Below are 23,640 nucleotides of genomic sequence, written 5' to 3' on the forward strand. Positions count from 1 at the left end.
CGCACTGATGGTTACAAGAAGGTGGATGTATACTGATTCATTTGGTATATCACATGTGAAGTGTTCTTTGGCGATACTTGGCAAATAAGACAACTACGTGTTTAGCTGCAGCCAATGTTTGAAACGGTATTCTAACCCTAGCAATACCGTTTCTTGAAGCTAAGGATAGCGGAGAAAGGTTCATGTTTATAATAAACCCAGCTTGGAAGTTGTACTACTACTAGTCTCGAAAAACGCACCATAAAACCGCCTTGAGTGAATCACTCAGGGGCTCCTCCAAAGAAAAGAATAGGCTCGCGTTGTAACCCTACTCTTGTTGGGTTACATTATTGTATCTACGTAAAAACATGTTACCGAAAACCGCTCATGCCATCTGACGCAATATTATGCGCGATGCATGACGAAAGTTGGCACATAAAATGGCTCTAAACATTGAAATCGTGACAGAATTTAAATCGGTAAAGTTTGAAATCGCTTTGGATGGAGGGTGGCGATAAATAGGTGTTACATTCTTACTAATGTGGATAGATCTTGTTTAGATAAATGAGGTTGTTTCGTAACTGCTGGTTCTTCTCCATCGCCGGCCGCCATGTTGCCAATACCACTTCAACAAGTGAACGTGCATCGCCATCGTCATCGTTATCGCCACGATCGTTTGTTTTTTCAAATAATGTCTAAATTATTCAATAATTTTTAAAAGAGCAAAATGTCTGACTTATGTTTTTATGGATTATAGTGCACATACAATAGAACGAATATAGACCAAAAAAAGCATCTGCAAAAAAATTTCCGTTTCTCTCATTTACATCATTAATGACATTATAACTTGATCATAAGTAATTCAAGTAAAGAAATTCTTATAACATAAATTGTATGTGTTCTCCACATCACGTGACACGAGATATAATGACACGTGATTTATGGCTTTACATCTACGTCGCCCATGTTCCATATAATGATATACGAATACAGCAATACTCGAAGTTCAAGAACAGAAACCTTCTGAAGTTGTCTTTAGCAGTAAAATTATACCAGCTGGGGGTAAAGTACCATAGATAACAGAACGGAAACAATCACCCTTTCAGATGAATTTTGTGAGATATCTACTACTATTATATATACTATATTATATATTTACTATAAAAATACCACATATAATCTACTCCTGATGGTATTTATTATTACTACCACTTTTACTATAACCATTATTATTATTATTATTATTATTATTATTATCATTATCATCTCACTCTCAGCGTGTTGAGCTTCTCATTATAAACACGACGATAAAAATAACGAAATGTAGACGAGGACTTAATCATCATCGTTCCAGTTTATTAATTTTGTCGATCGCGCAAACAAAACATGGCGCAGGATATTCCTCAGGCACGCGGCGAGGTTGCCCTTGACTCCACCAGGGGGCGCCGGCGAGGGCCCGCCACCGCACGCGAACTGCGGCCGTCGTGCGCCACGGCGTTATTGGTTTTTCTCGCCGACAGATGGCGCCACGTGGCTGCAATGGCGCCGACGTCTCGCAAGCCTGCATGCAGCAGCGCCACCCAGTGGAGACAACCGCAAACTTACGCGGTTCAAGAAAGATGCAGTGAGAAGGAAATTGTCTGCCAATCGCAATTGGGGCGTAAATAATAACGACCCTTTGACCTTTAAGTCTCCGTCGCAACTAAGACAACTGCGCGAGGCGAAATGAGACTGCGCCTCGAAATGGATCATCAACAAAATGGCGCCGTCCGTTGAAAACCGGAATTCAAAAGAACAAGTGAACATCGTCACGCAACGATCGCGCCCGCCGTCATCGCCATGGTCCGCAATTATTGAGTAGTCAAGCCTGGTATGGGATTATTGAGTAGATAGGCCTGGTATGCGATTATCGAGTAGACAGGCCTGGAACGTGATTATTGAGCCGGCATGCCTGGTATGTGATTATTGAATAGTCGAGCCTGGTCAACCGTGCGGCAGAAACAAAAACACACTGACGACACACGTATAAATATAAGCCGGTGTTTCGCATTCCGCCATTGCCGCGGGCGACGACGGGTGGCGCCCCCGCGATGGCGACAGGTGGCGCCCTCATCAATCCTCGTCCCAATCCTCGTTCTTCTTCGGTTTCGGTCCGCCCGCCTGCTTCGCCATGATGATCTGAAAGACAAGCGAACAGCTGACGTTAATACCTGCGATCGACTCGACTCAATTTTAAGTACTACTCCTTTTTTTTTAAATTTAAATTAAATTCAATAATTATAGCATGTTTTTTTTTTAATTCCACAAGGCATTACTTTCCGCGTAAAAAAAGAAATGATTCTGTAAATTATAAAAGAATCTGTAATAAAAAAAAGCAGGAGGGAGGGAGGGGTGTGTGTAAGATATGGTAGTACTGCAGGTAGAGACATCCCACTCTTCTTGTTTGTTAAATGTTATTAATTCTTTACTTAATTGAATTAATAATATAACTTTTTTAATTAAATTTTTTTTTAATTGAATAATTATAAATGTTACTAATCATAAATAAAATAATAAATTTAATAAATAGTAAAGAAATAAATAATTTTTTTTAGTGTGTGACAGACAAGGTAGAGGGCACCACGCCTCACCTGGTCAACCTGCAGTACGGTGACGGCAGCCGACGTGGCGAACCTCAGACCCCAGTGTCGCGACAGGAAGGTGTCGACAATGCCCGCCGCGGCAACGTCCATGATCGCGGCGCCCTCTCCCTGCAAGATACGGCGACGGCGGCGTCATAGCGACAACGACGACAAGAGCGCATGCATGCGAATGTAGGCAAGCAAGCACCAAACACAAATATGAAAGCACCCAGTTCCCTATAGAAGAGTCGTGCACTCTTGCACTTGCAGTCTGCAAAGTATTACATATGCCTACACGCACGCATGCACATAGACACGCACACACACACACGCGCATGCACGCACGCACGCACCCACACGCATGCACACACGCACGCACGCACACACACACACACACACACACGCCTGCGCATGCATGCACGCACGCACTTCCTGCATCCCCCTGCTTCCACTCCAGTTACCTGCGTCACTCACGCACGCATTTACGCAACCACCAACGAAACACGAAACACGCACAAATGTACAGAAGAGTGAAAGGCACCCAATTCCATGTAGGACAGTCTCGCACTTTACGGCAATACTCACACGCGCACACACGCACGCACGCACGCACTGTTCCCTCACCTCGATATTAAAGCCCGAGTTCTTCTTGCCCTCCTGGTGCGATGCGTAGAGCATTGACAACGCCTCTGTTGACTGTAAACGGTAAAAACAACGACGAAAGCGTCAACGAAACATATCGAGAACAAGAGCCCCGGGTCGGCACTACGGCGGGTTCATAGTAGCAAAACACATGTTGAAATAAGGACTTATAAGACCCTTTCTGGAGGCCAAAATAAGACTTTTTTACGCGATTTCTGATAGATCACCGACTATTAAAGTACACTAATAATGGATATATACACAATTGCAGATCAGATTTAATTATTCCGTATTATATATACAACAATAATATAAAAAATAAGGACTATTAAGTACTTTTCTAAGATTTTACCAAAAATAAGTACTAATAAGGGCCCTTATTTTATTTTTGGCAAAATAAGTACTTATAAGACTTTGGAAGACCCGCTACGAACCCTGACTACGGCGGGTCATTAATTCCCACTGGGTTAGCTTCCAGGGGCCGGAAGAAAACAGCCGACACCACGATAGCAACGATTCTAAACGACACTTATATTGGCAGAGTCCCGAAAAATTTCCCGCGTTAAAGGCGAACAACGAATCGGCCGCTACGCGACGTCAGGTCCAAATAAAACGGAAACAAAACCCTTCCGAAAAAAATGCCGCTCCGAACTTCGGTCGACGAGTCGCCCCCTGGCGGCAGCGTTGCGTACCTTCACGCCCGCGTTTTCGGCCAGGATCTTCGGAAACACTTCCAGGGCCTCTCCAAACTTCTTGATCGCGTACTGTTCCAAGCCGGGACACGTCTGCAACAAATGCAATGGCGGGGGTAGAAAACAAGAGGCAGCAGGGAAACTATAGAGGTCGCTGTGAGCACTAGTACTTAGGTTCGCTTCGGCTGCGAATTATTGATTATTAATAATCAATAATCGATCAAGTAACAGTAAATATCCTGGGGCCCATTGCCGGAAGCATCATATGACAGAGATGCCAACACATATTTGAAGCAATCTGTAGTTTCTGGCCATGAAATTAGTAGTTTGATGGCCACAGAGTGACCCGAGTTTGCTAGGGGGGGTCTTGCATGCCCACCGGAAAATCTTTTGATTCTGAGATGCAATTTCCTGCATTCTGGGGGTCAAAAAGTAACAATAATGAAAAAAAAAATTTTTTAGATCACAGTGAAATTCGTAGTTTGATACAAACTACGTCGTAATGGTGCAAAAAGAATAGAAATTTGTATAAAATACAGATAAATCGTAGTGGTTGGCATCTCTGATATGCTATCCGATATCATAGATATGGTATCATTAGTATATGGATTTAGAATTTGTGTCGTAATTTTCGAACAACCCCTCACTTATTTAAGTCGCAACATTTTTGATTTGAAAATTGCACAAATCTTCATTTTTCTTCTTTCATTTTTCATTCATGTTTCTGATAAATTTCCCGACGATTCTGATATTTTTTTTTTTTTTATGCCAAAACTTGACGGCCTGACTTTATTTTCCATCTTTATAAATTTTGAGCAATTCCCTGCGCGCTATGACAACGAAACCCTGAACAATAGAATTCGACGTGTAAGCAGCGTAAAAAGTCAATCTTGACCTCGAACCCACTCGTAATACGTCGAAAAATGCGAGAAAGTAAATTCGTCGCCGCGCGCGCCGAGATAGAGGGCGCTGTACTCACGTCGGCGTACTCGGTCAGCTGGCGCGCGAGTTCGATCTCCGTTGCTCCCGCTCCCGGAAGGTAGCGCGGATCCTGCGATAGCGAGGAAAACAACAGCCAATCAGACGCGGCGTCAGACGCGAGGGAAGAAGAAAGAGAGAAAAGAAGACAAGAGATTACTGTATACCAGGACCAGGGGTAGAAATTAACTTTTGAACACGGGAGTCCCCCCCCTACCCTCAAAAAGAGGGAGTCCATAGCAAAATGATGGAGTCCGCAGTCTGAAGTTCAAAATTAAAGACATGCTTTTAACACATGCTTATTTTGAAGATTCATGCGGTTACACGTCTGCCAAATTTTCTTTGGACATTTGCTGAAAAAATGCGGTAATTCCGCGAGGCCGTGCTCTGGAACGAACTAGTTAGTATAGCAGAATTTTCAGGGAGTCACACGTACTCCTGCATATGTCAAATCAGGGAGTCCGACAGTAAATCAGGGAGTATTTGACTCCGGACTCCCGTTCATTTCGCACCCTGGTAATACGCTGTATATTTCGCGGTGGTTTAATTTTAGCAAATTTCGCGAGCGCGTCCCCGACCGCGAAAATCACAACACGCGAATAAATCACACGGAATAATACCGAACAATTAATAATTGACACCGACCGCGCAATTAACCACTCGCAAAAGTTGTCCGTCAAGTCTGAAGTCGGGAAAATATCTGTACGCGAAAAATATGGCGTATACAATATATCGTAGATTGACGAATCTCCAACATTGAGCTGGAGAGTTACGACTACCTTCATCCACCGATTCGCAATGTAACGCCACCACCTGCTAACTTACTATAAGGGAAAAACAAAATATAGGTGTGGTTAGCGGTTTCCACGACCGACCATCATTTTATTCCCAGCGACCCTAAACATTTTATTGTCAATTTTCTTTGAAGTCAAAAAAAAATAAAAAAATAAACGAAATATGAATTAGCAAGTTCTCGCTTAAAAAGCACAACGCACCATCCTTCGAACATGTCGTAATAAAATAATTCAAAGAAATAAAATGTTTTCCCTACCTTACCTACCCTATTATTTTTTTCGCAAGTAACTGTAACCACACACCATATTTTTGTTTTGGCCTAACTGATTTCGCCGCCTCTGTATTTCTAAGCCGACACTCCCGCCCTCCCCTCCTGCTTTTACCACTCCCCCTCCTGCTTCACCTATCCCCTCCGCACCTCCTGCTTCGCCCTACCCCTCGCCCTCCTGCTTCCCCTACCCCCGTCCCCCGCTCCCTGCTTTCCCCTACCCACGCTCCCCCTCCTGCTTCCCTACCCCCTCGCGCGACTCTCCTGCTTCCGGCCATACCCCCTCCCTCCTCCCCGCCTCCCGCCTCCTCTCTCAGCTCACGCAGCAGTAGGCCCTTGAACGTGTTGATTCCGTCGTGCGATGCACCGCTCCACGTCGTCCATGGGGATGTTGTCGGTGATCCGCGGACGACGAGCCGTGAGAACGGCGGCACTCCTACCCATCCGCTCTCTGGAACACGACGACGCTCGTGCCGCCGATCTCTGTCGACGTACGCGCGCTGCACGCGGGCCCATCTCCTCCGCCGTCGGCGGCACCCTGTAACCATGGCAACAACGCGGCGTCAGGGAGTCGTCGCGATCGTCCGTTGTAAATCGTAGTCCGTCAATCAATTGGTCGTCATTGTTATCATCATAACCAGGCAAACCGCGTCATGGAGGTCGTCAGGCGATCATCGTGTTGGTATGTAGTCGTCAATTGTTATCATTGCATAACCATGGCAGACCGCGTCAGAGAGCGTCGGGCGATCATCGTTGGTATCGAGTCGTCATCGGACGTCATTGTTATCATCGTCGTCATCAAATTACAGTTTTCCATTATGCGTCATCATCATCATCAATCAATCATCGTCATGCCATCAATCAATCACCACTGGCAATGGCGTCAGGCGAATTCGGAAGCGCGGCTTGTCACGGTCGTTGTTGCGTCAATTATTGTCATCTTTGTTTTCATCACGCGGTCATTCAAATCGTTGTCGTGCATCGTGATCATCATTGTTGTTGTCACCCGGATCTCATCATCGTTGTCGTCATCCATCATGCATCAACACTTGTTGTCGTCATCATCCATCATTAGTTGTTGTGCACCATCATGCAATCAAATGCAATTGTTGTCACGCATCATCAATCATCGTTGTCCGTCATCATCATCATCATCATCGGTTGTCGCATCAATCATCAATTGTTGTCAACCATCATCATCCATGCGTTGTGCAAACATCATCATCCATCGTCATCGTGTCAATCATCATCGTCTCAGTTGGTCATCATCATCATCATTGTTGTCACCATCATCATCATCAATCATTGTCAACCATCATCATCATGCATCAGTCATCATCGTCATCATCCAGTAAACAAACACTAACAGTGCAACGTACCAGTTCTGGTAGAGGCGCGCTCGCTCCAGGAACTGCTCGCGACAGCCAGAGGCCATTGGTTGCGAATGTCAAACTTCGGATAATATGCAAGGGCGAACAGCCATCAGTTCGGTACTTGTTGACGAAGTGTAACGCCAAATGTCGCCGATCTTTCCGCCGCGTGACGATGATCTTTGCCCCTGGTTGGCGAATTCCACAATCGGTGACGGCGGAGAAACAAGCGAGCAATTCGCGTGATTATGTCTGACATGAACAGTAAGTTGTTGTTTACTGCTGCTGGCTGGCTGCTGCCTGCTGCTAGCTGCTGGCTGCTGGCTGGCTGCTGCTGCTGGCTGCTTTTGGCTGGGCTACTACTGCTGTGCTGCTGGCTGGCTGGTACTACTTTAATACTTCTTTTTCTTAAAATAACATGCACAAATCGCACGGAGCAACATGGCACGCACACAGGCTCGCACGTAGGACACAGCCGCGCGCACGTACCTGTAATGCGGGTATGGCTTTTGGATCCTGGCTGCTCGAGCACATTCTCCTCTCACCGGCTACTGAATCCCTGAAGCTCATTCTGCGCTGACTTGATGAGTACGCTTCCCTGCAAGCCTCACATAAGTTATGCTCACGTACCCATGGCACGCAGTGAGTACGTATGTATCTCACACATGCACACAGCACGCAAACACATTCACAGACAGATGTAGCACGCATGCGCGCGGCACATACATACTCACGACACCAGACAGATGTACACACCAGACAGCAGGGTTTATAGTAAGCAAAACACATGTTTGAAATACAGGACTTTATAAGAACCCTTATCTGCGGAGGCCCAAAATAAGACCTTTTTTACGCTGATTTCTGATAGATCACCGACTATCTAAAGTACACTAATAACAGAACAAACAAATCTCGCCGCATTCAGCGATGCGATATGCAGCAAACCGCGACGATCTTTTATGAAAAGCCGTTTCGAGCCGCGAAATTCCAACACAGAAAATGTTGAAAAATCGGTCCTTTGGCAAAAAATAAGGACTATTAAGTAGCTTTCTAGCGATTTCACGCAAAAAATAAGTATAAAGGGTATGTTATTTTGGAAAATAAGTACTTATAAGACTTTGGAGACGTACAAGCCTGACACAGGCAGACCCACACTCACAAGAGGCCGCACCCTTCCGTACTGATGATAACAGTCGATAAACTCAGAAGAACCTTTGCATCACACACACGCCGCAGCAGGGCCGCAACGAAACGCACGCAACGCACCCACACTCGACACACACACAACGTGGGCCCCCGCGTGCGAGCTCTGGCGACGTGTGAGCGCCCGGGTCCGGCGGCTTTCCGCGAGCTAACACAGACACAGTCACACGCACGCACGCGACGCAACGCTCGGCGACGCACGCACGGCACGGCACAGCAACACACACGAGAAACACACTCGCTGCTAACGCTGCCTCGCTGCCTCTGCCTTCTCCTGGCCTCGGTCTGCACTCCATCTCCTCCTCCCTCCTCCTTGCCTCCTCTCTGCACTCCTGCTTAGCTCCTCCTCCTCCTCCTTCCTCCTCTGCTTGGCACTCCTGGGCTCCTCCTCTTCGCTCCTCTGCTGCACCTCCTGCTCCTCCTCCTCCTCGCTCTTCCTCTCTCTCTCCTCTCTGCGCCACTCCTGCTCCTCGCTTACCTGCCTCGCTCATCCTCACCTTCGTCTCGCTCGTGCCGATGTCTAGCGGACGACGGTGTCAGACGACGATGCTGGCGTCCGCGATGCGCACGACGGTGTTCGCCCTCTAACCGTGCGTTTGAACACCATAGCGCGTTGACGGACGAGGAGCGCTGGCACGCCGCACTCAGGACGCTACACACAGAGCGACGCTGTCCACAGTTGAACGCGAGACGTCTCCGGCATGATCGTAACCTGCGGTCGATCGAATGAATGCGATTGGATTGGTTATGCGAGTGTTGAATGATAGATTGAATTTATGAACTGAGTCGTGATCGATCGATCGACGAGCGAAGTCGAAATTTTCCATCAGCTGATCGGCCAATTTGCTCCGCAAGTATGGAATGTCCTGTGTGTCTGTTTGTCTGTCTATCTATCTAGTGATAGAATAGATGGCTAGATTAAGAATAATATAATAAGACAGATGGAATTATAGATAGAAAAATTATATAATATATACTATAATATATATATACCCAAAAATATACATATATGTGTTGTGTGTATAAGATAGATAGATAGATGGACCGGATCTTATGAGATTGAGGCGTTGACGCGACCTAGCGATAAATATCCATCTAGGGGAGGGCATGGTTGTTTCGCTTAGATGGATAAGGACGTCCTAATTTATGTACTGCTATTGCGCCTACCCATACTATCACACTACGCTAGCACCCCCTACTACGTTACTCACTGCAGGCGCTCTGGCCATGAAGCTGGGAGAGGAAGTCTTTGAAAGGCCGTACATGCTAGCCAGCGCGGCCCCATACTATCACAGAACAACAGGCTAGCGCCCAACGTTACTCCACTGCAGGCCTCTGCGATGAGGAGCCTGGGAGAGGAAGTCTTCAAGGGCCGTACTGCGCTATGCGCCCCTACTATCACAAACTACGGCTAGCACCCCCTACTACGTTACTCACTGCAAGGCCTGCTGCGATGAGCCTGGGAGAGGAAGTCGCTTTGAGGCCCCCGTACTCGCTTAGCGCCCCTTATACTATCACAAACTACGCTAGCGCCCGCCCACGTTAGCTCACTGCAGGGCCTGCTGCGATGAGCTGGAGAGGAAGTCCTTCAAGGCCGTACTGCTAGCGCCCCTACTCATCAGAACTACGGCTAGCACCCTACTGACCGTTACTCACTGCAGCGCCTGCTTGCCGATCGAGCTGAGGAGAGGAAGTCTTCGAGGCCGTACTGGCTAGCCCCCCTACTATCACAAACTACGCTAGCAGCCCTACTACGTACTGCACTGCAGGCCTCTGCGATGAGCTGGGAGAGGACAGTCTATGCGAAGCCGTACTGCTTGCTCAATTATGCAGGGAACGGATGGCAACGACTCATCTCCGCAGCAGTCTCTCACTGTTGGTTTCACGGAGCCACAGACCAGTGTCTGAAACAACGGAGAACGGCAGTGTTAAGCATGGCAGGGGCGTTAGAAATTAACCTTTGAACACAGCGAGTTCAAACAGCGACTGCCTAACCCTCAAAAAAGAGGGAGTGCCGCAGGCAAAATAGGGAGTCCGCAGTCTGAAGTTCAAAACTAAAATATTAACCAAAAGGACATTTTCGGTGCACGTGCTGCCAAATTTTCCTTGGACAGTTTCCTAAAAAACGGTAATTCGCGCGAGGCGTGTCCGTGGCTCATGGAAGCAAACTAGTTAGTATAGCAGAATTTTCAGGAGTCACGACGGACTCCTGCATAATGTGCAAATGCAAGGCGAGTCCCGACATAAATCAGGGAGTATTTGACTCCTTGACTCGGCGTTAATTTCGCAACGCCTGACATGGCATGACAAAATTGGCTAACAGATGTAGCACACCCGCCTCACGCAGCACACGAATACACAAGTCCGCGCAGTCTCTCAAACGGTTGGTCACGGAGCTGAAGACCAGGTCTGAAACAACGACAACGGCAGCGGTAAACACGCACAGCGCTACTGCACGCACAGCACGCACGCATACGCGACGCGACGCCACGCACGCACACATACACACCACAGATTAAGCATGCAGTCAGTCACGTTGGAACTACGGAGGCGGCACACCAAAGGTCTGAGCTGTACGTCACGTAGTGTTAAGCACATGTAGGCACATATGCACACACGCACGGCGCACGCACAGCACAGCACCGCACGCACGCAACGCACGGCACCATACACACACAGATATAAGCATGGCAGTCACTCAGCGTTGGAAACAGGAGCGGAAACACCGAGGTCTGAGCTGGAGTCAACGTAGTGTTAACACATGTACACATATGCAGCACAGCCCGCGCCGAGCCCCCTACGCACGCACCCCTCGGCACGCACGCGACGGCACGCAGCGCACAGCCGTGCACAGCACAGGCACGCCGGCGTCCTGCCACGCAACGCACTGCAGCGCACGCAACGCACGCACGCATCCCCCCCTGTCAACGGATTCTTCCGCACGCACACATAACAGCACACAGATATAAGCATGCAGTCACGTCACGTTGAAACACGGAGCGGCAGCACCAGGTGCTGAGGCTGACGTTCACGTAGTGTTAACGACATGTACAGCATATGGCACACACCCACAGCACGCACGCACGCACAGCACGGCACGCACCTGGACCGCGGTACCGCACGACACCCACACACAGCCACGGCACAGCACCGCACGCAGCGCACGCGCGCGGGCCAGGCAGACGTACGCGACGGCACGCCACGAGCACCATACCGCACGCAACGCCGACGCACGCTACGCGAGCGCGACCTTGCGCCACCTCGTCCGCCCGCAACGCGGACAGCGGACGCGAACGCACCTACGGCACCCGCCAGCCGCGCCGGCGCCAGCACGCGACCAGCACGCCCCGCGTCCACGCACGCACGCGACGCACGCACCCGCACACATACACACACAGATTATATAGCATGCAGTCACTGACTTTGGATCACGGAGCCGGCACACAGGTCTGGAGCTGACGTCAACGCAGGTAACACATGTACATCATATGCACACACGCACAGGCCACGCACGGCGTACGGCTACGGCAACGCACAGCACAGCACGACACGCACATACGCACGACGCAACCAGCACGGCACGCACGCAGCGGCACCCGCACACAGGCGCCACACGCACAGCACGCACGCACTGGCACAACATACACAGCACAGATATAAGCATGGCAGTCAGCTCACGTTGCGACACAGAGCGGCACCCAGGTTCTGAGCTGACGTCACATCAGTGTTAACACATGTAGCACATATGCACAGCACCGAGCAACGGCAGCGCACCGCCCGCACGCTAACGATCGGCAACGCGACGCACGCAGCGCACGGGCAGCGACTGCACGCGACGCAAGCACACCGCCCTCTCACGCACGCACAGGCGAACGCACGCACGCGACATACACACACAGATATAAGCATGCAGTCCATCCCACGTTGGGACACGGAGCGGCACACCAGGTCTGAGGCTGACGTCACGCCAGTGTTAACGACATGTACACATATGCACATCACGCACGCGCGCACAGCACACTGGCACTACGCACGCGACTGCACGGCAGCACACATACACACACGACAAGATATAAGGCATGCAGTCACTCAGCGTTGGACACGGAGCGGCACACCAGGTCTGAGCTGAGCCGTCACGTAAGTGTTAACACGAACGCTGTACACATATGCACACATAGACGCCGAACACACACAATCACACACGCAGCACGCACGCACGCAACGCACGCACACGGACATACTACACAACAGATTATAAGCATGCAGTCACTCACGTTGCGACACGGAGCGGCACAGCCAGGTCTGAGCTGACGTCACGTAGTGTTAAGCACATGTAGGCACATATGCTGCATGGGTCCCACGCGACGCACGAGCACGGCACGCCACGCACACACGACGCACGCACGCTACCAGCACCAATACACACTAACAGATATAAAGCATGGCTAGTGCACTCAGTTGGACACGGAGGCGGCACACCAAGGTCTGAGGCTGACGTCACTGTAGTGTTTAACACATGTACAGCATATGCACACACGCAGCGCAACGGCACCGCAGCGCACAACGCACCACGCACGCACAAGAGCACTGCCACGCACGCTACCCGGCGCACGCAACGCACGACGCACACGAGCAGCACGCGACGCACAGCACTAGGGCTCACTCCCCTCGGTGCCGCCGCACATACAACACACGCATGCACGGCATACATAACATGCCTACGGCCATACACAGCACGCACGTCACCGCCGCTGCCACACACACACACATGCACGATGCCACCCAAGACACAAACACCAGCCCCGCAGCTCCGACCCTCCCACCCGTCCCGCTCGCCCCACCCTCAGCGCCGCCCTTCCGCACCCTTCAAGCAGCCTGGCAGGATCACGGCGGCGCGGCGCGGCGAGGTTGTAGCCGGCGGCGACCTCTGTTGGCGACAATCCGACTCGCAGCAGCTCCTCGGCGTTTGCGAGCAGCTCTCCCGCGAAGATCATCACCCAGTTGGTGGCGTCGCCTACCTCCTGCTCCTGCATCTGCGAAGCCATCACCAGCATCTTCGCGGCCGGATGCTGCACCTGTAGAGGGCGCCACAGGGTTAGAAATTAACTTTTGAACAAGGGAGTCCAATGGACTCCCAAAAGAGGGAGTCCACAGCAAAATGAGGGAGTCCGCAGTCTAAAGTTCAAAACTAAAGATATTAACAACAACGCATGTGCTTATTTTGAAGATTCATGCGGTTGCACGTCTGCCAAACTTTCTTTGGACGTTTGCTGGAAAAATACGCTAATACCGCGAGGCCGTGCTCTGGAACAAACTAGTTAGTATATAGCAGAATTTCCAGCGAGTCACACGGACTCCTGCATATGTCAAATCAGGGAGTCCGACAGTAAATCATGTACATTAAAGATTTAAGATGTACATTTTTTTTAAAGCGCGGACGGGAGAGGCTACAGGGTCAAGAACGGGGTTTTTAGCGAATATTTTTCGATTGGAAGAACGTTTTAATTTAGGAGATACATTTTTTTTAATTAAAAAAAATCGAGGGGACGATTTTGAGGAAATTAATTTGAATAATAATAGTTACAGTAATAATAATAATAATAACATGGATTAGCGGCTCAAGATAACTACCGCTCCTTGAGAATAATTAATCATAGCAATAATAATAATAATAATCGTAAACTAATTATAATAACAGTAATTATCGCCGTGCGGGGTGCATAGATGGCGCTGCCTACCTCTAGCTCCTTGAGGATCGTGGCGGCGTCGTTCGTGACGAACAGCTTTTGAAGATGATTGATCACCATCTTGTTCATACCTGGACAATCGCACGACAAACACGGGCCGAGATTATAACGAGCATACAGAAAAAATTACATGCAGTTGTAGGTGTAACGCGGGATGAACATGATTTAAAAGAGTAATTAGAATTAATACGAATTTATTTAGTAGAGTACTAACAGATATATTCAAAATTTTAATACAAGGTGCAAGGTAGACTGTAACGATTACTGTACGTTAAGGACAAGGTAAAAGCCTTAAAAAGGTACAAGGTAGACAAAGGAAAAGCTCCGTAACGAACGTAATTAAAAATTAAACGAAGCCCTAATTAATAACTAATAATTAATGCTTCACCGTTCGGTCCGTAAGCCGTCCTTGTCGAGCGTGCCAGCTCCTGACACGCTGCTATGTTACGATAAACGGCTTCCTCCAGTCCTTGAAAATGCTAAAAAATCGAGAGCAAAGTCCCAAAGAGGATCAGGTTTAGTATGCGGTTACTAGACCAATAAATTGTGCCCTAAAAATTTTTATATTCTGATGTTATTTTAGGGCCCAATACCCTTCCATAGACAAAACCTGTGAATTTCGCCGTGCAAAATGCACGACAACCTTTTCACTATTTACGGCCGTGTTACATAGAAAATCAAAGAAATACCTAAAGCCGTCGCTTTATTAACATCGTACCTACATTACAAAACACTTGTCATGCAGTATTCTCCTCTTTAATCACGTTTATTTTATTAAAACATCACGACATAAAAATCACGCAAACTTCGCTACAAACAAAACTGCCAATCTTGCATTGAACCGCACCGGACAGCGATGATTTCATTGGCCGGTGAGAAATGTCATTGTGCGGTTCAATGCAAGATTGGCAGTTTTGTTTGTAGCGAAGTTTGCGTGATGTTTTAATAAAATAAACGTGATTAAAGAGGAGAATACTGCATGACAAGTGTTTTGTAATGTAGGTAAGATGTTAAAAAAGTGTTAATGATTTACAGTGACACGATATAAAGGTATCTATACAATAACATTAAATAATCTATTTTACATAGACTATAAGATGTCTATGATGATTTAGGGGGCGATAAGTTCATGATCGTTGAATCTGATTAGAGTAGTAGAAACACTGTCAGTGACAGTGTCACCGACTCTGAGATAGAGAGAGGGAGCGAGTGAAGAAAGCCCGCCTATGCATGGCGTCGCCGAGAATCCAAAACGATGACTCATTCACTCATCGATTTTCACTTCACTTCGATTCGACTCGCCAATAATTATTGTCACGAAGATAGCTCGGCCGTTCGCGAACTACATGCTACCGTTTAATTCAATCTCACCTGGGCCCCGTCTTTCATCATGCGGGCAAAGCCCGGTGCCTGTGGAACGTGCATAGCCATGATTGCTGCTTCTTCTGGAACACACGCTTTCTAATTCGGATCCCTCTAACGTCGTTTCGCGCCCTCTGGCGAGCTTACCCGTAACAAAACGGCGAGCGAAAGAGGTCGCTTTTAGCGACGAAAACAAAAACAGTTTGATCATCATCTGATCAGCAGGATGGGAGTTTTCTGCTGCTGGATTTTACCAGCTAAACGTCAACATCGTGTCGCATTTGCCGTGTTTTTATTCTACGCAGTGATGAGCTCGTCGTGCTACTGCGATCCCGTCCTCTCTGACAACAATTTGAACAACAACAACAACTTAAACAACGATATACGAACGCTCTCAAAGACAAACGACGACGCGATCAATTTTCGCAAGGCCACATCCGACCATCGTGATCCTCCTACAGTCTTTCGCGCGGACGGTGGCGCCCTCTCGTTGAACGCAGACGACTTGATTGCTGAAGGTGGCGCCCTCTCGACCTCGAACTCCGCCCCGCCGCAGAATTCCAGCGATTCGACTCCGACGGCGGGCGGCGCTCCCTACGAGGACGAAGTCGCGATGTCGACGATCGTGGTGCCCCTTAGTGACGTCATGACGCCGTGCGAGGCGCTCCTGGTGGCGTTTAGCGAGTCGACGGCGCGGTTCGTCCGCTGTTCCGTGCTGCACTCGCGCCCCCTGAAGATGTGCGTGAAGTGCGAGCGCGCGTTTCGCGAGCTGCGATTGCAGTATGGCGTCATCAGGCAGGTGAGCAGCGGCGGAGCGTTCTGATTGGTTGTAGTCATAGCAATGGTTGTGGTGAGATCGTGCGTTGTGATTGGTTGTGGTGAGATTGGGCGTTGTGATTGGTTGTAGTAGTAGCAATGGTTGTGGTGAGATCGTGCGTTGTGATTGGTTGTAGTAGTAGCAATGGTTGTGGTGAGATCATGCGTTGTGATTGGTTGTAGTAGTAGCAATGGTTGTGGTGAGATCATGCGTTGTGATTGGTTGTAGTAGTAGCAATGGTTGTGGTGAGATCATGCGTTGTGATTGGTTGTAGTAGTAGCAATGGTTGTGGTGAGATCATGCGTTGTGATTGGTTGTAGTAGTAGCAATGGTTGTGGTGAGATCGTGCGTTGTGATTGGTTGTGGTGAGATCGTGCGTTGTGATTGGTTGTAGTAGTAGCAATGGTTGTGGCTCGAACGATTGATTGATTATAAATGTTGCACAGGGGAGAGATAGTGATCCGCTAGGGGACGGCTCTGATTGGCTAATTCTGTCTCTTATTTATTTTATTTTTTATTATATTTCGCTAATTTTGTTTTATTTTAGAATTAGGGTTAGGGTTAACTGCTCATTTATACTAATAATGCGCCATCTAGCGGATCACTATCTCTCCCCTGAGACCTACTAATTGATTATTGCAGACGGAGAATGCGACGAACACGGGCCGGCAGTGCAACGACGTGCTCCTGCACTCCGACCGTATTCAGGTCGCAGAGACCAGCTACGTTTTCGTCGCCGGACTGTGGTCGGCGTCAAACTGTGAGGGTGAGTTAGAAGGGAGACGGGTGCGGTGCGGCGCAAGCGCGTAGCCAGGAGGGGGGGGTCCTGGGGGCCCTAGGACCCCCCCAATCAAAATCAAAATCAAAAAGAAAAATTTTGTGCTAGTTTTTGTGGAGGTACAAGATTATCCAATGGATGGATGTCCGATGTCAGGCAGCAGGCGGTGTATATTGACGTTAGTCACACAGCATGGTCGGATTAGGTGTCGTTGTAGAGCTGCAGAAGAAATAGTATTGTCAACAAAACGGCGTCTAAATTGATTTTAAAGCACTATTTTTACATTTAACTAAAAAAAAATTTCAGACCACCAGACCCCCCCTTGTTACTCGCTCGAGGACCCCCCAATCCAAATTCCTGGCTACGCCCTTGGTGCGTGCGGGTAGAGAGAGGTGCGTGTGCGTAAATGCCAGAGATTGGTGAAGCAGTGTGAAAGATGGTAGTTAACACACGCATTCCGTTATAGCGAATGTCATCATTATTAATTATTATAGATTATTAATTATTTATTGTTGTAATTAGTATTCATTAATTGAGCACCTATTTTATTCTTTACTTCTAATGTATAATTAATTTATTTATTGTTATTTAATATCAATAATTGTTGTATTAATTAGTATAAGTACTAGCATTAGTATTATTAGCTCATCTGACATAGTCAGATGCAGGTTGTATGGAAGTCGCTTGACTCGCCGTCCGTCCGTCGTCCGTTCCGGTCGTCCGGTCGTCCGTCAACAGTTTTGGGCACAAAATCTTAACAAGCTCGATCGTACGGTCACGATATTCGGTGGTCGCTTGGGGATCGTTCAAAACGAGTTGGGCATGTCGAAGCTGGGGGTCAAAGTAAAAGGTAAGCGGGTGAAAAGAAGGGGAACATCACTCCTAAACTTAAGGTAATAGGGAGAAATGGCAGGAATAGCGGCACAAATCTTAAACGGCTGCGACTACGGCTCGTGATAGTCGGTGTATAGCATCATTGGTATGAAAAAAGCCATCACTGTGCCGAAATTGGAGTCACAGGTCAAATGTCAAATGGAGCACAGAGTGGCAGATTTAACCATTTCTGAGGACATGGTCTGACGGACTCGATTGGAAAATTTTTTGTTTCAGCGGGACGCTACTCTATATTTATGGCTTTATTTAATAGACCATGAAATCTGTGCTCTTCCACTGAACATGGTGCGAAGAGGTAAAGTGTTCTGATTAACCTTTTGACCCTACAAGAGAGGGTTGAAACAGGGCATTTGTTTGACTGTCTGTTAAGAATAAGAATTTGACTGGCCGCAGGGTTTGCTGAGTAGAATCTATAACATGCCTGGATGTATGAGGCTACAAATGTCACAGTGAAATTTCAAAAAGCTAAATTGGTTAAAGAAGGTTTAATGCTCTTAAATCGTATAATTTATATGCCATTCTGTAGCTGTCAGTATTTAACATTAACGTATGCCACTGCCGAGTGGCTATCTGCCAGTGCATGTTTTGGTACTGTGGAGTTTTGCCCTTAATTGGTTGCAGGTTGGCGCTCTCTATTGCGCAGCCTGTAGGCTTGCGTACGTAAATGATGAGTGCTTTGACCTATTCTGTCTTGCAGATAGTTTTTATGCTACTACCATATGATGGGAAGCTTCATCGTTTTTTTTTTTTTTTTTTTTTTTTTTTTTTTTTTTCTTTTTTTAATTGCTGAAGACAGACTTTAAACGTAAACGCGGCCATCTTCGTGCAGCTTTTCATAATCGATCCCAAACGAACATTCTTATTTGAGAAAGGTTCCTGATACCCATCCTGTGCATTCCACTTGTTTGTCGTGTATGTGAACACATTTGGGACTAACAGGGGTTTACTACGATCCCAACCACTCCACCACAGAGTCACCTGCAGTATGACGTTAGATGAGCGCTGTTGCTATTGGCGACTTGTTTTTACTTCTTATGATCAATTATTATGAATTATAATTATTATTATGTGTAATTAGTATAATATTAGCATTATTATTATATTTTTACTCTATAGTTATATATTATCATCATACTGACATAGTCAGATGCAGCTTGTAGAATCCGCTTGATCGTCCGTACCGTGCCGTCGTCCGGTCCCGGCCGGTCGTCCGTCACGAGTTGGGGGCACGAAATCTTACCGCTGCGACCGTGCGGTCACGAAGTATTCGGCACAATTGGGGATTCGTCAAACGAGTTGGGCTGTCGAAGCTGGGGTCCAAAGGTCAAAGGTCAAGAGGTGTTAAAAGAAGGGGGAACATTCACTCGGCTTAACTTTAAGGTATTAGGGAGGGAAATGCAGGAATGCGGCACAAATCTGAAACGGTCTCGGTACTCTAGCTGTGGAGTCGTGATATCGTGTATACATCATGGTTAAGGAAAAGCCATTCTACTGTGCCGAAATTGGAGTCACAGGTTCAAAGGTCAATGGGCACGAGGTCATGATTTTATACATTTTCTGAGGACATGGTCTGACGGTATGCGATTGAAAAACTTTGTTGTGTTTCAGCGGTGACCTATGCATTTTTATGGGCATTATTGAAAGACCACTGAAATCTAACTTTCTGCTGTGCTGACATGCGAAGAAGTAAAGTGTCAGATAACCTTTTGACGGCCTCAAGAGGAGGGTTAGAACATGATTTGTTGACTGTTTCTGTTTAGAGAAGAATTTGACTGCCGGGTATTGCACTAGTATGAATCTATACATGCCTGGATGTAATGAGGCTACAAAGTCAGCAGTGAAATTTTCAAAGAAAGCTAAATTTGTTGAAAGAAGGTTTACTGCTCCTTAAATGCAGTATAATTGTATAATGCATGTCTGTAGGTCAGTATGTTACATTAACGTGATGCCACTGCCAGTGGCTACTGCTCAGTGCATGTGTTTTGTGGTACGTGGAGTTTTTCTGCCTTAATGGTTACAGGTGGCAGCTCTCTATTGGCCGCAGGCCTGTAGGCTTGCGTAGGTAAATGGATGAAGTGCTACCTATTCTGTCTGCAATGATAGTTGTGCTATTACGTATGATCGGAGGCTTCCGATCTTAATCTGATAGACACTTAAACGTACACGCGTCATGTCATCGTGGCATACTTTCATAACGCGTCCCAACGAACTTCTTTTGAGAAAGGTCCTGATACGCATGCCGCTGGTGCTATTCCACTGTTTCGGCGTGTTATGTGAATACATTATGGGAGCTAACAGGGTTACTAGAATCCCAGATCCGCACCCACCACAGAGTCACCGCAGTAGACTTAGATGAAGCGCTGTTGCTGCTGCGCACTTGTTATTATTATATCTATCATCAACTCATGCATCATCATCATATTATTATTGATATTTAAGATTATTCATCGCATTATAAAATGTCTTTCCTCTCTCTCTCTCGTCTTCTCTCCTCATCTCTCTCTCGCCACAGTCTCTCCTCTTCTCTCTCTCGCACATCTCTCTCTCCTCTTCTCCATCTCACACTCTTCATCTCTCTCTCTCTCTCTCGTCTCTCCTCTTCCTCTCTCTCTTCATCAGTCTCTCTCTCTCTCTCGCATCGTCGCGTCGTCGGCTCCTCGCTCTCTCTCTCTCTCTCCATCTCTCCCTCTTCTCTCTCTCTCTCTCTGCTCTCTCCCTCCCTCCGCTCCCTCCTGCCTACCATCTCCCTCTTTCTCTTCTCTCTTCTCATCTGTCCTCGCTGTCGCAGACTGCTAAGGTGTTTTTTTGGCTACAACTGCACGCAGGATGAGAACAGCACACAGACATGCAGTAAGGATGGATCCGTCAAAGGGTTCTACAACCGCTACACGACCCTGGAGACGTGCTTCCGTGACCATAGCAACGTGAGTGCCCGCGCGCGAACGCGCCGTTTGTTCCCGTGCGCAGAAAAAAATACGGTGTTGATAACGTTAATACGTGTTACGAACTTATTTGCGGTTGCCGTTGTGAACATATTCGTTTGTACAGCGGCGGTGTTCTCGATTGCATTTGTAACCGGCACACTAGCGCCACCTACCGGTTGGATGGATTCCTGGTTGTTGTTTTTACAGGTGAAGCGATTTGCAATCGTTAATCGATCGCTCGTTACGTTCATTAATTAATTGCTAGCTAGTTGATCGATCGATCCTTAACTGATCGCTTATTGAAAATGTTAATCGATCGTCGGACGTTTCACAATCGATAATCGCTTTGCTCGTTAAGATCGTTTAATTAGTCACTTATTGTGATCGTTAATTAATCGCTCGTCTAACCAATCGCTCGTCACGGATCGTTAATGAATCGCTCGTTAACCAAACCATTAAGGGAGGCAAGCCCAGGCGACGGGCCGGTGGCGGTGAACGGCACGGTGTGCATGGATGCGAGCGAGCGTACAACAATCTGAGCCGATACTTCGCGCGGCTACACGGCGGAGACTTCGGAGCAGTCTGCATGGACCTGGTCGATGCGGTGAGTGGCGCCCCCTGCTGGGGGGCTGGGGGAGAGAGAGCGAGAGTGGAGATGTGGTGTATTGTTGTGGGTGTAATGGAAGAGGAAGAGAGTGTGACGATGCGACGATAAGAGAGAGAGATAAGCGGAGAGAAGGAGAGAGAGAGACGAGAGAGAGAGAGAGAGAGAGAGAGAGAGAAAGCGAGAGAGGCGAGAGAGCGAGAGAGCGAGAAGCAGAGAGAGAGAAGAAGAGAGAGAGAGAGAGAGAGAGAGAGAAGAGAGAGCGAGAGAGCAGGAGAGAAGAGAGAGAGAGAGGGAGAAAGAGAGAGAGAGAGAGAAGTAGAAAGGAGATGAAAGCCGAAGGAAGAGAGAGGAGAGAGGACCGAGAGAAAGAGAGAGTAGAGAGAGGAGAATGTGGGATAGAAAAGAGAGAGGGAAGAGAGAGAGAGAAAAGAGAGAGAGAGAGGGGATGGAGAGGACGGAGAAGAGAGAGAGAGGAGAGGAGGAGAAAAGAGAGAAGAGAAAGAGAAAAAAAAGAAGAGAGAGAAGGAAAGAGGAAAGAGAAAGAGAAAATAGAATAAAAGAGAAGAAGAGAGGGAAAAGAGAAGATAATAGAGAGAGCGATGTGTGTCTGTATTATCGATGGAAGAATATTAACTTGATTGGTTATTGATTATTGATTGGGTAATAATAATTCACACAAGATTAACTAACAGCGTCAACGAGTGGAGCGACCGAGTCAGTGGCGGCGCAGCCGAAAGCGAACGTAATAGTGCTTACAGCGACCTCTATAGCGCCCCTGCTGCCTGCTTGTTTTCTACCCTCCCCCTTTGGCGCCAATCGGATTCTGCGGGGCAGACCGCGAGATCAAGATCTCTGAAACGTGAGTCTGATTGGCCCGCGCACGCTGCGGGCGCGCGATGTAATCGGCCGTCCGATAGGTCGTAAATTACCGAAGCGTAACCGCACGTCTCGAGGAAATTTTAAACGCGTAATAAATCCGATCGATTAACAGAGATGCCAAACCATACGATTTATTTATCCGTATTTTAACGAATTGTTATTGTTTCTTTTGCACCACACGACCATTTTATCAAACTACGAATTTCACCTGATCAAAAAAATTCATATTTTGACGCTTCCAGAATGCAGGAAATTGCATCTCATGAAGATGCAAAATTTTNGGAGATGAGAGACCGAGATACGAGAGGATGAGAGAGAAAAGCTTGGACGAGAGAGAAATGAGAATAAAGAGAGGAGATGGAGTGGGGGGAAAGATGAGAGAAGACGGAAAAAGAGAGACGAGGAGAGGCGATAAGAGAGATAAGAGAGAGCGAGGGTGTGTCTGTATTATCGATGGAATGAATATTAACTTGATTGTGTTATTGATTTTATGATTGGCGTTAATAATAATTCACACAGATATAATACACGCGTCAACAGCTCGAGCGACGAGCTTCAGGTGCGCGCAGCGAACGAACGCTTACATACTGGTGCTTACATGCGACATCTATAGTCGCCTGCTGCCTCTCTTGTTTCGACCTTGCCATCTGGATTCTGCGCGCGAGAGAGGAGTAACCGCGGAGTGAAATTGATCCAGATTTCTGATAACGTCGAGTTCTGATTGGCGCGCACTCTGCGCAGCGCTATGTAATGCGGGGCGTCCTGATAGGCGTCGTAAATATTATCCAGGCGTAACTGGCCGACACGTCTTCGGACGGAATTATTTTAAACGCGTAATAAAATCGATTCTATTAACAGTAGATGCCAATCCACTACGATTTATCTGTATTTATTTACGAATTTTATTTCTTTGCCACCACTACGACCAGTTTAGTATCAAACTACGGAATTTTCACTGATCAAAAAAATTCTATTTTTTGACCTTTCCACGAATGAGGAAAATTGCAATCTCAGAATCTAAAAATTTTTCCGAGGGGCATTGCGGCACCCCACCTAGCAAAACTCGGGGTCCTACGTGGACCCT

At 47.5% G+C, this 23,640-nt stretch overlaps 3 protein-coding genes across 3 annotated transcripts in view; 1 reads left to right on the forward strand and 2 right to left on the reverse strand.

Moving 5' to 3' along the window:
* Window positions 1-610, reverse strand: part of LOC106818706 (eukaryotic translation initiation factor 2 subunit 3-like) — a gene marked incomplete at its 3' end in the record, with an annotated part of 9,159 nt that extends 8,549 nt beyond the window's left edge. Inside the window, exon 1 of the mRNA XM_014823383.1 lies at window positions 517-610. Coding sequence (XP_014678869.1) covers window positions 517-591 — 75 coding nt within the window. The remainder of the gene's footprint in view (window positions 1-516) is intronic.
* Window positions 611-1,314: 704 nt separating this feature from the next.
* LOC106818707 (T-complex protein 1 subunit theta-like) lies at window positions 1,315-15,782 on the reverse strand. The gene is given in 11 exon segments (XM_014823384.1): window positions 1,315-2,157; window positions 2,610-2,729; window positions 3,225-3,296; window positions 3,935-4,027; window positions 4,914-4,996; window positions 6,310-6,334; window positions 6,336-6,513; window positions 13,412-13,623; window positions 14,287-14,366; window positions 14,684-14,774; window positions 15,667-15,782. Coding segments are annotated over 11 exon segments (1,080 nt in total). The 5' UTR covers window positions 15,727-15,782; the 3' UTR covers window positions 1,315-2,091.
* A 26-nt stretch (window positions 15,783-15,808) lies between these two features.
* Window positions 15,809-23,217, forward strand: LOC106818708 (osteopetrosis-associated transmembrane protein 1-like). The gene is made up of 5 exons (XM_014823385.1): window positions 15,809-16,456; window positions 17,117-17,246; window positions 20,955-21,070; window positions 21,531-21,674; window positions 23,076-23,217. The coding sequence occupies exons 1-5, from the start codon at window positions 15,884-15,886 to the stop codon at window positions 23,079-23,081; spliced, it is 969 nt and encodes a 322-aa protein (XP_014678871.1). The 5' UTR covers window positions 15,809-15,883; the 3' UTR covers window positions 23,082-23,217.
* Window positions 23,218-23,640: the final 423 nt, after the last annotated feature.

This window comes from Priapulus caudatus, unplaced genomic scaffold, assembly GCF_000485595.1.
Source record: "Priapulus caudatus unplaced genomic scaffold, Priapulus_caudatus-5.0.1 Scaffold2444, whole genome shotgun sequence".
Classification (NCBI taxonomy): Eukaryota; Metazoa; Priapulida; class Priapulimorpha; order Priapulimorphida; family Priapulidae; genus Priapulus; species Priapulus caudatus.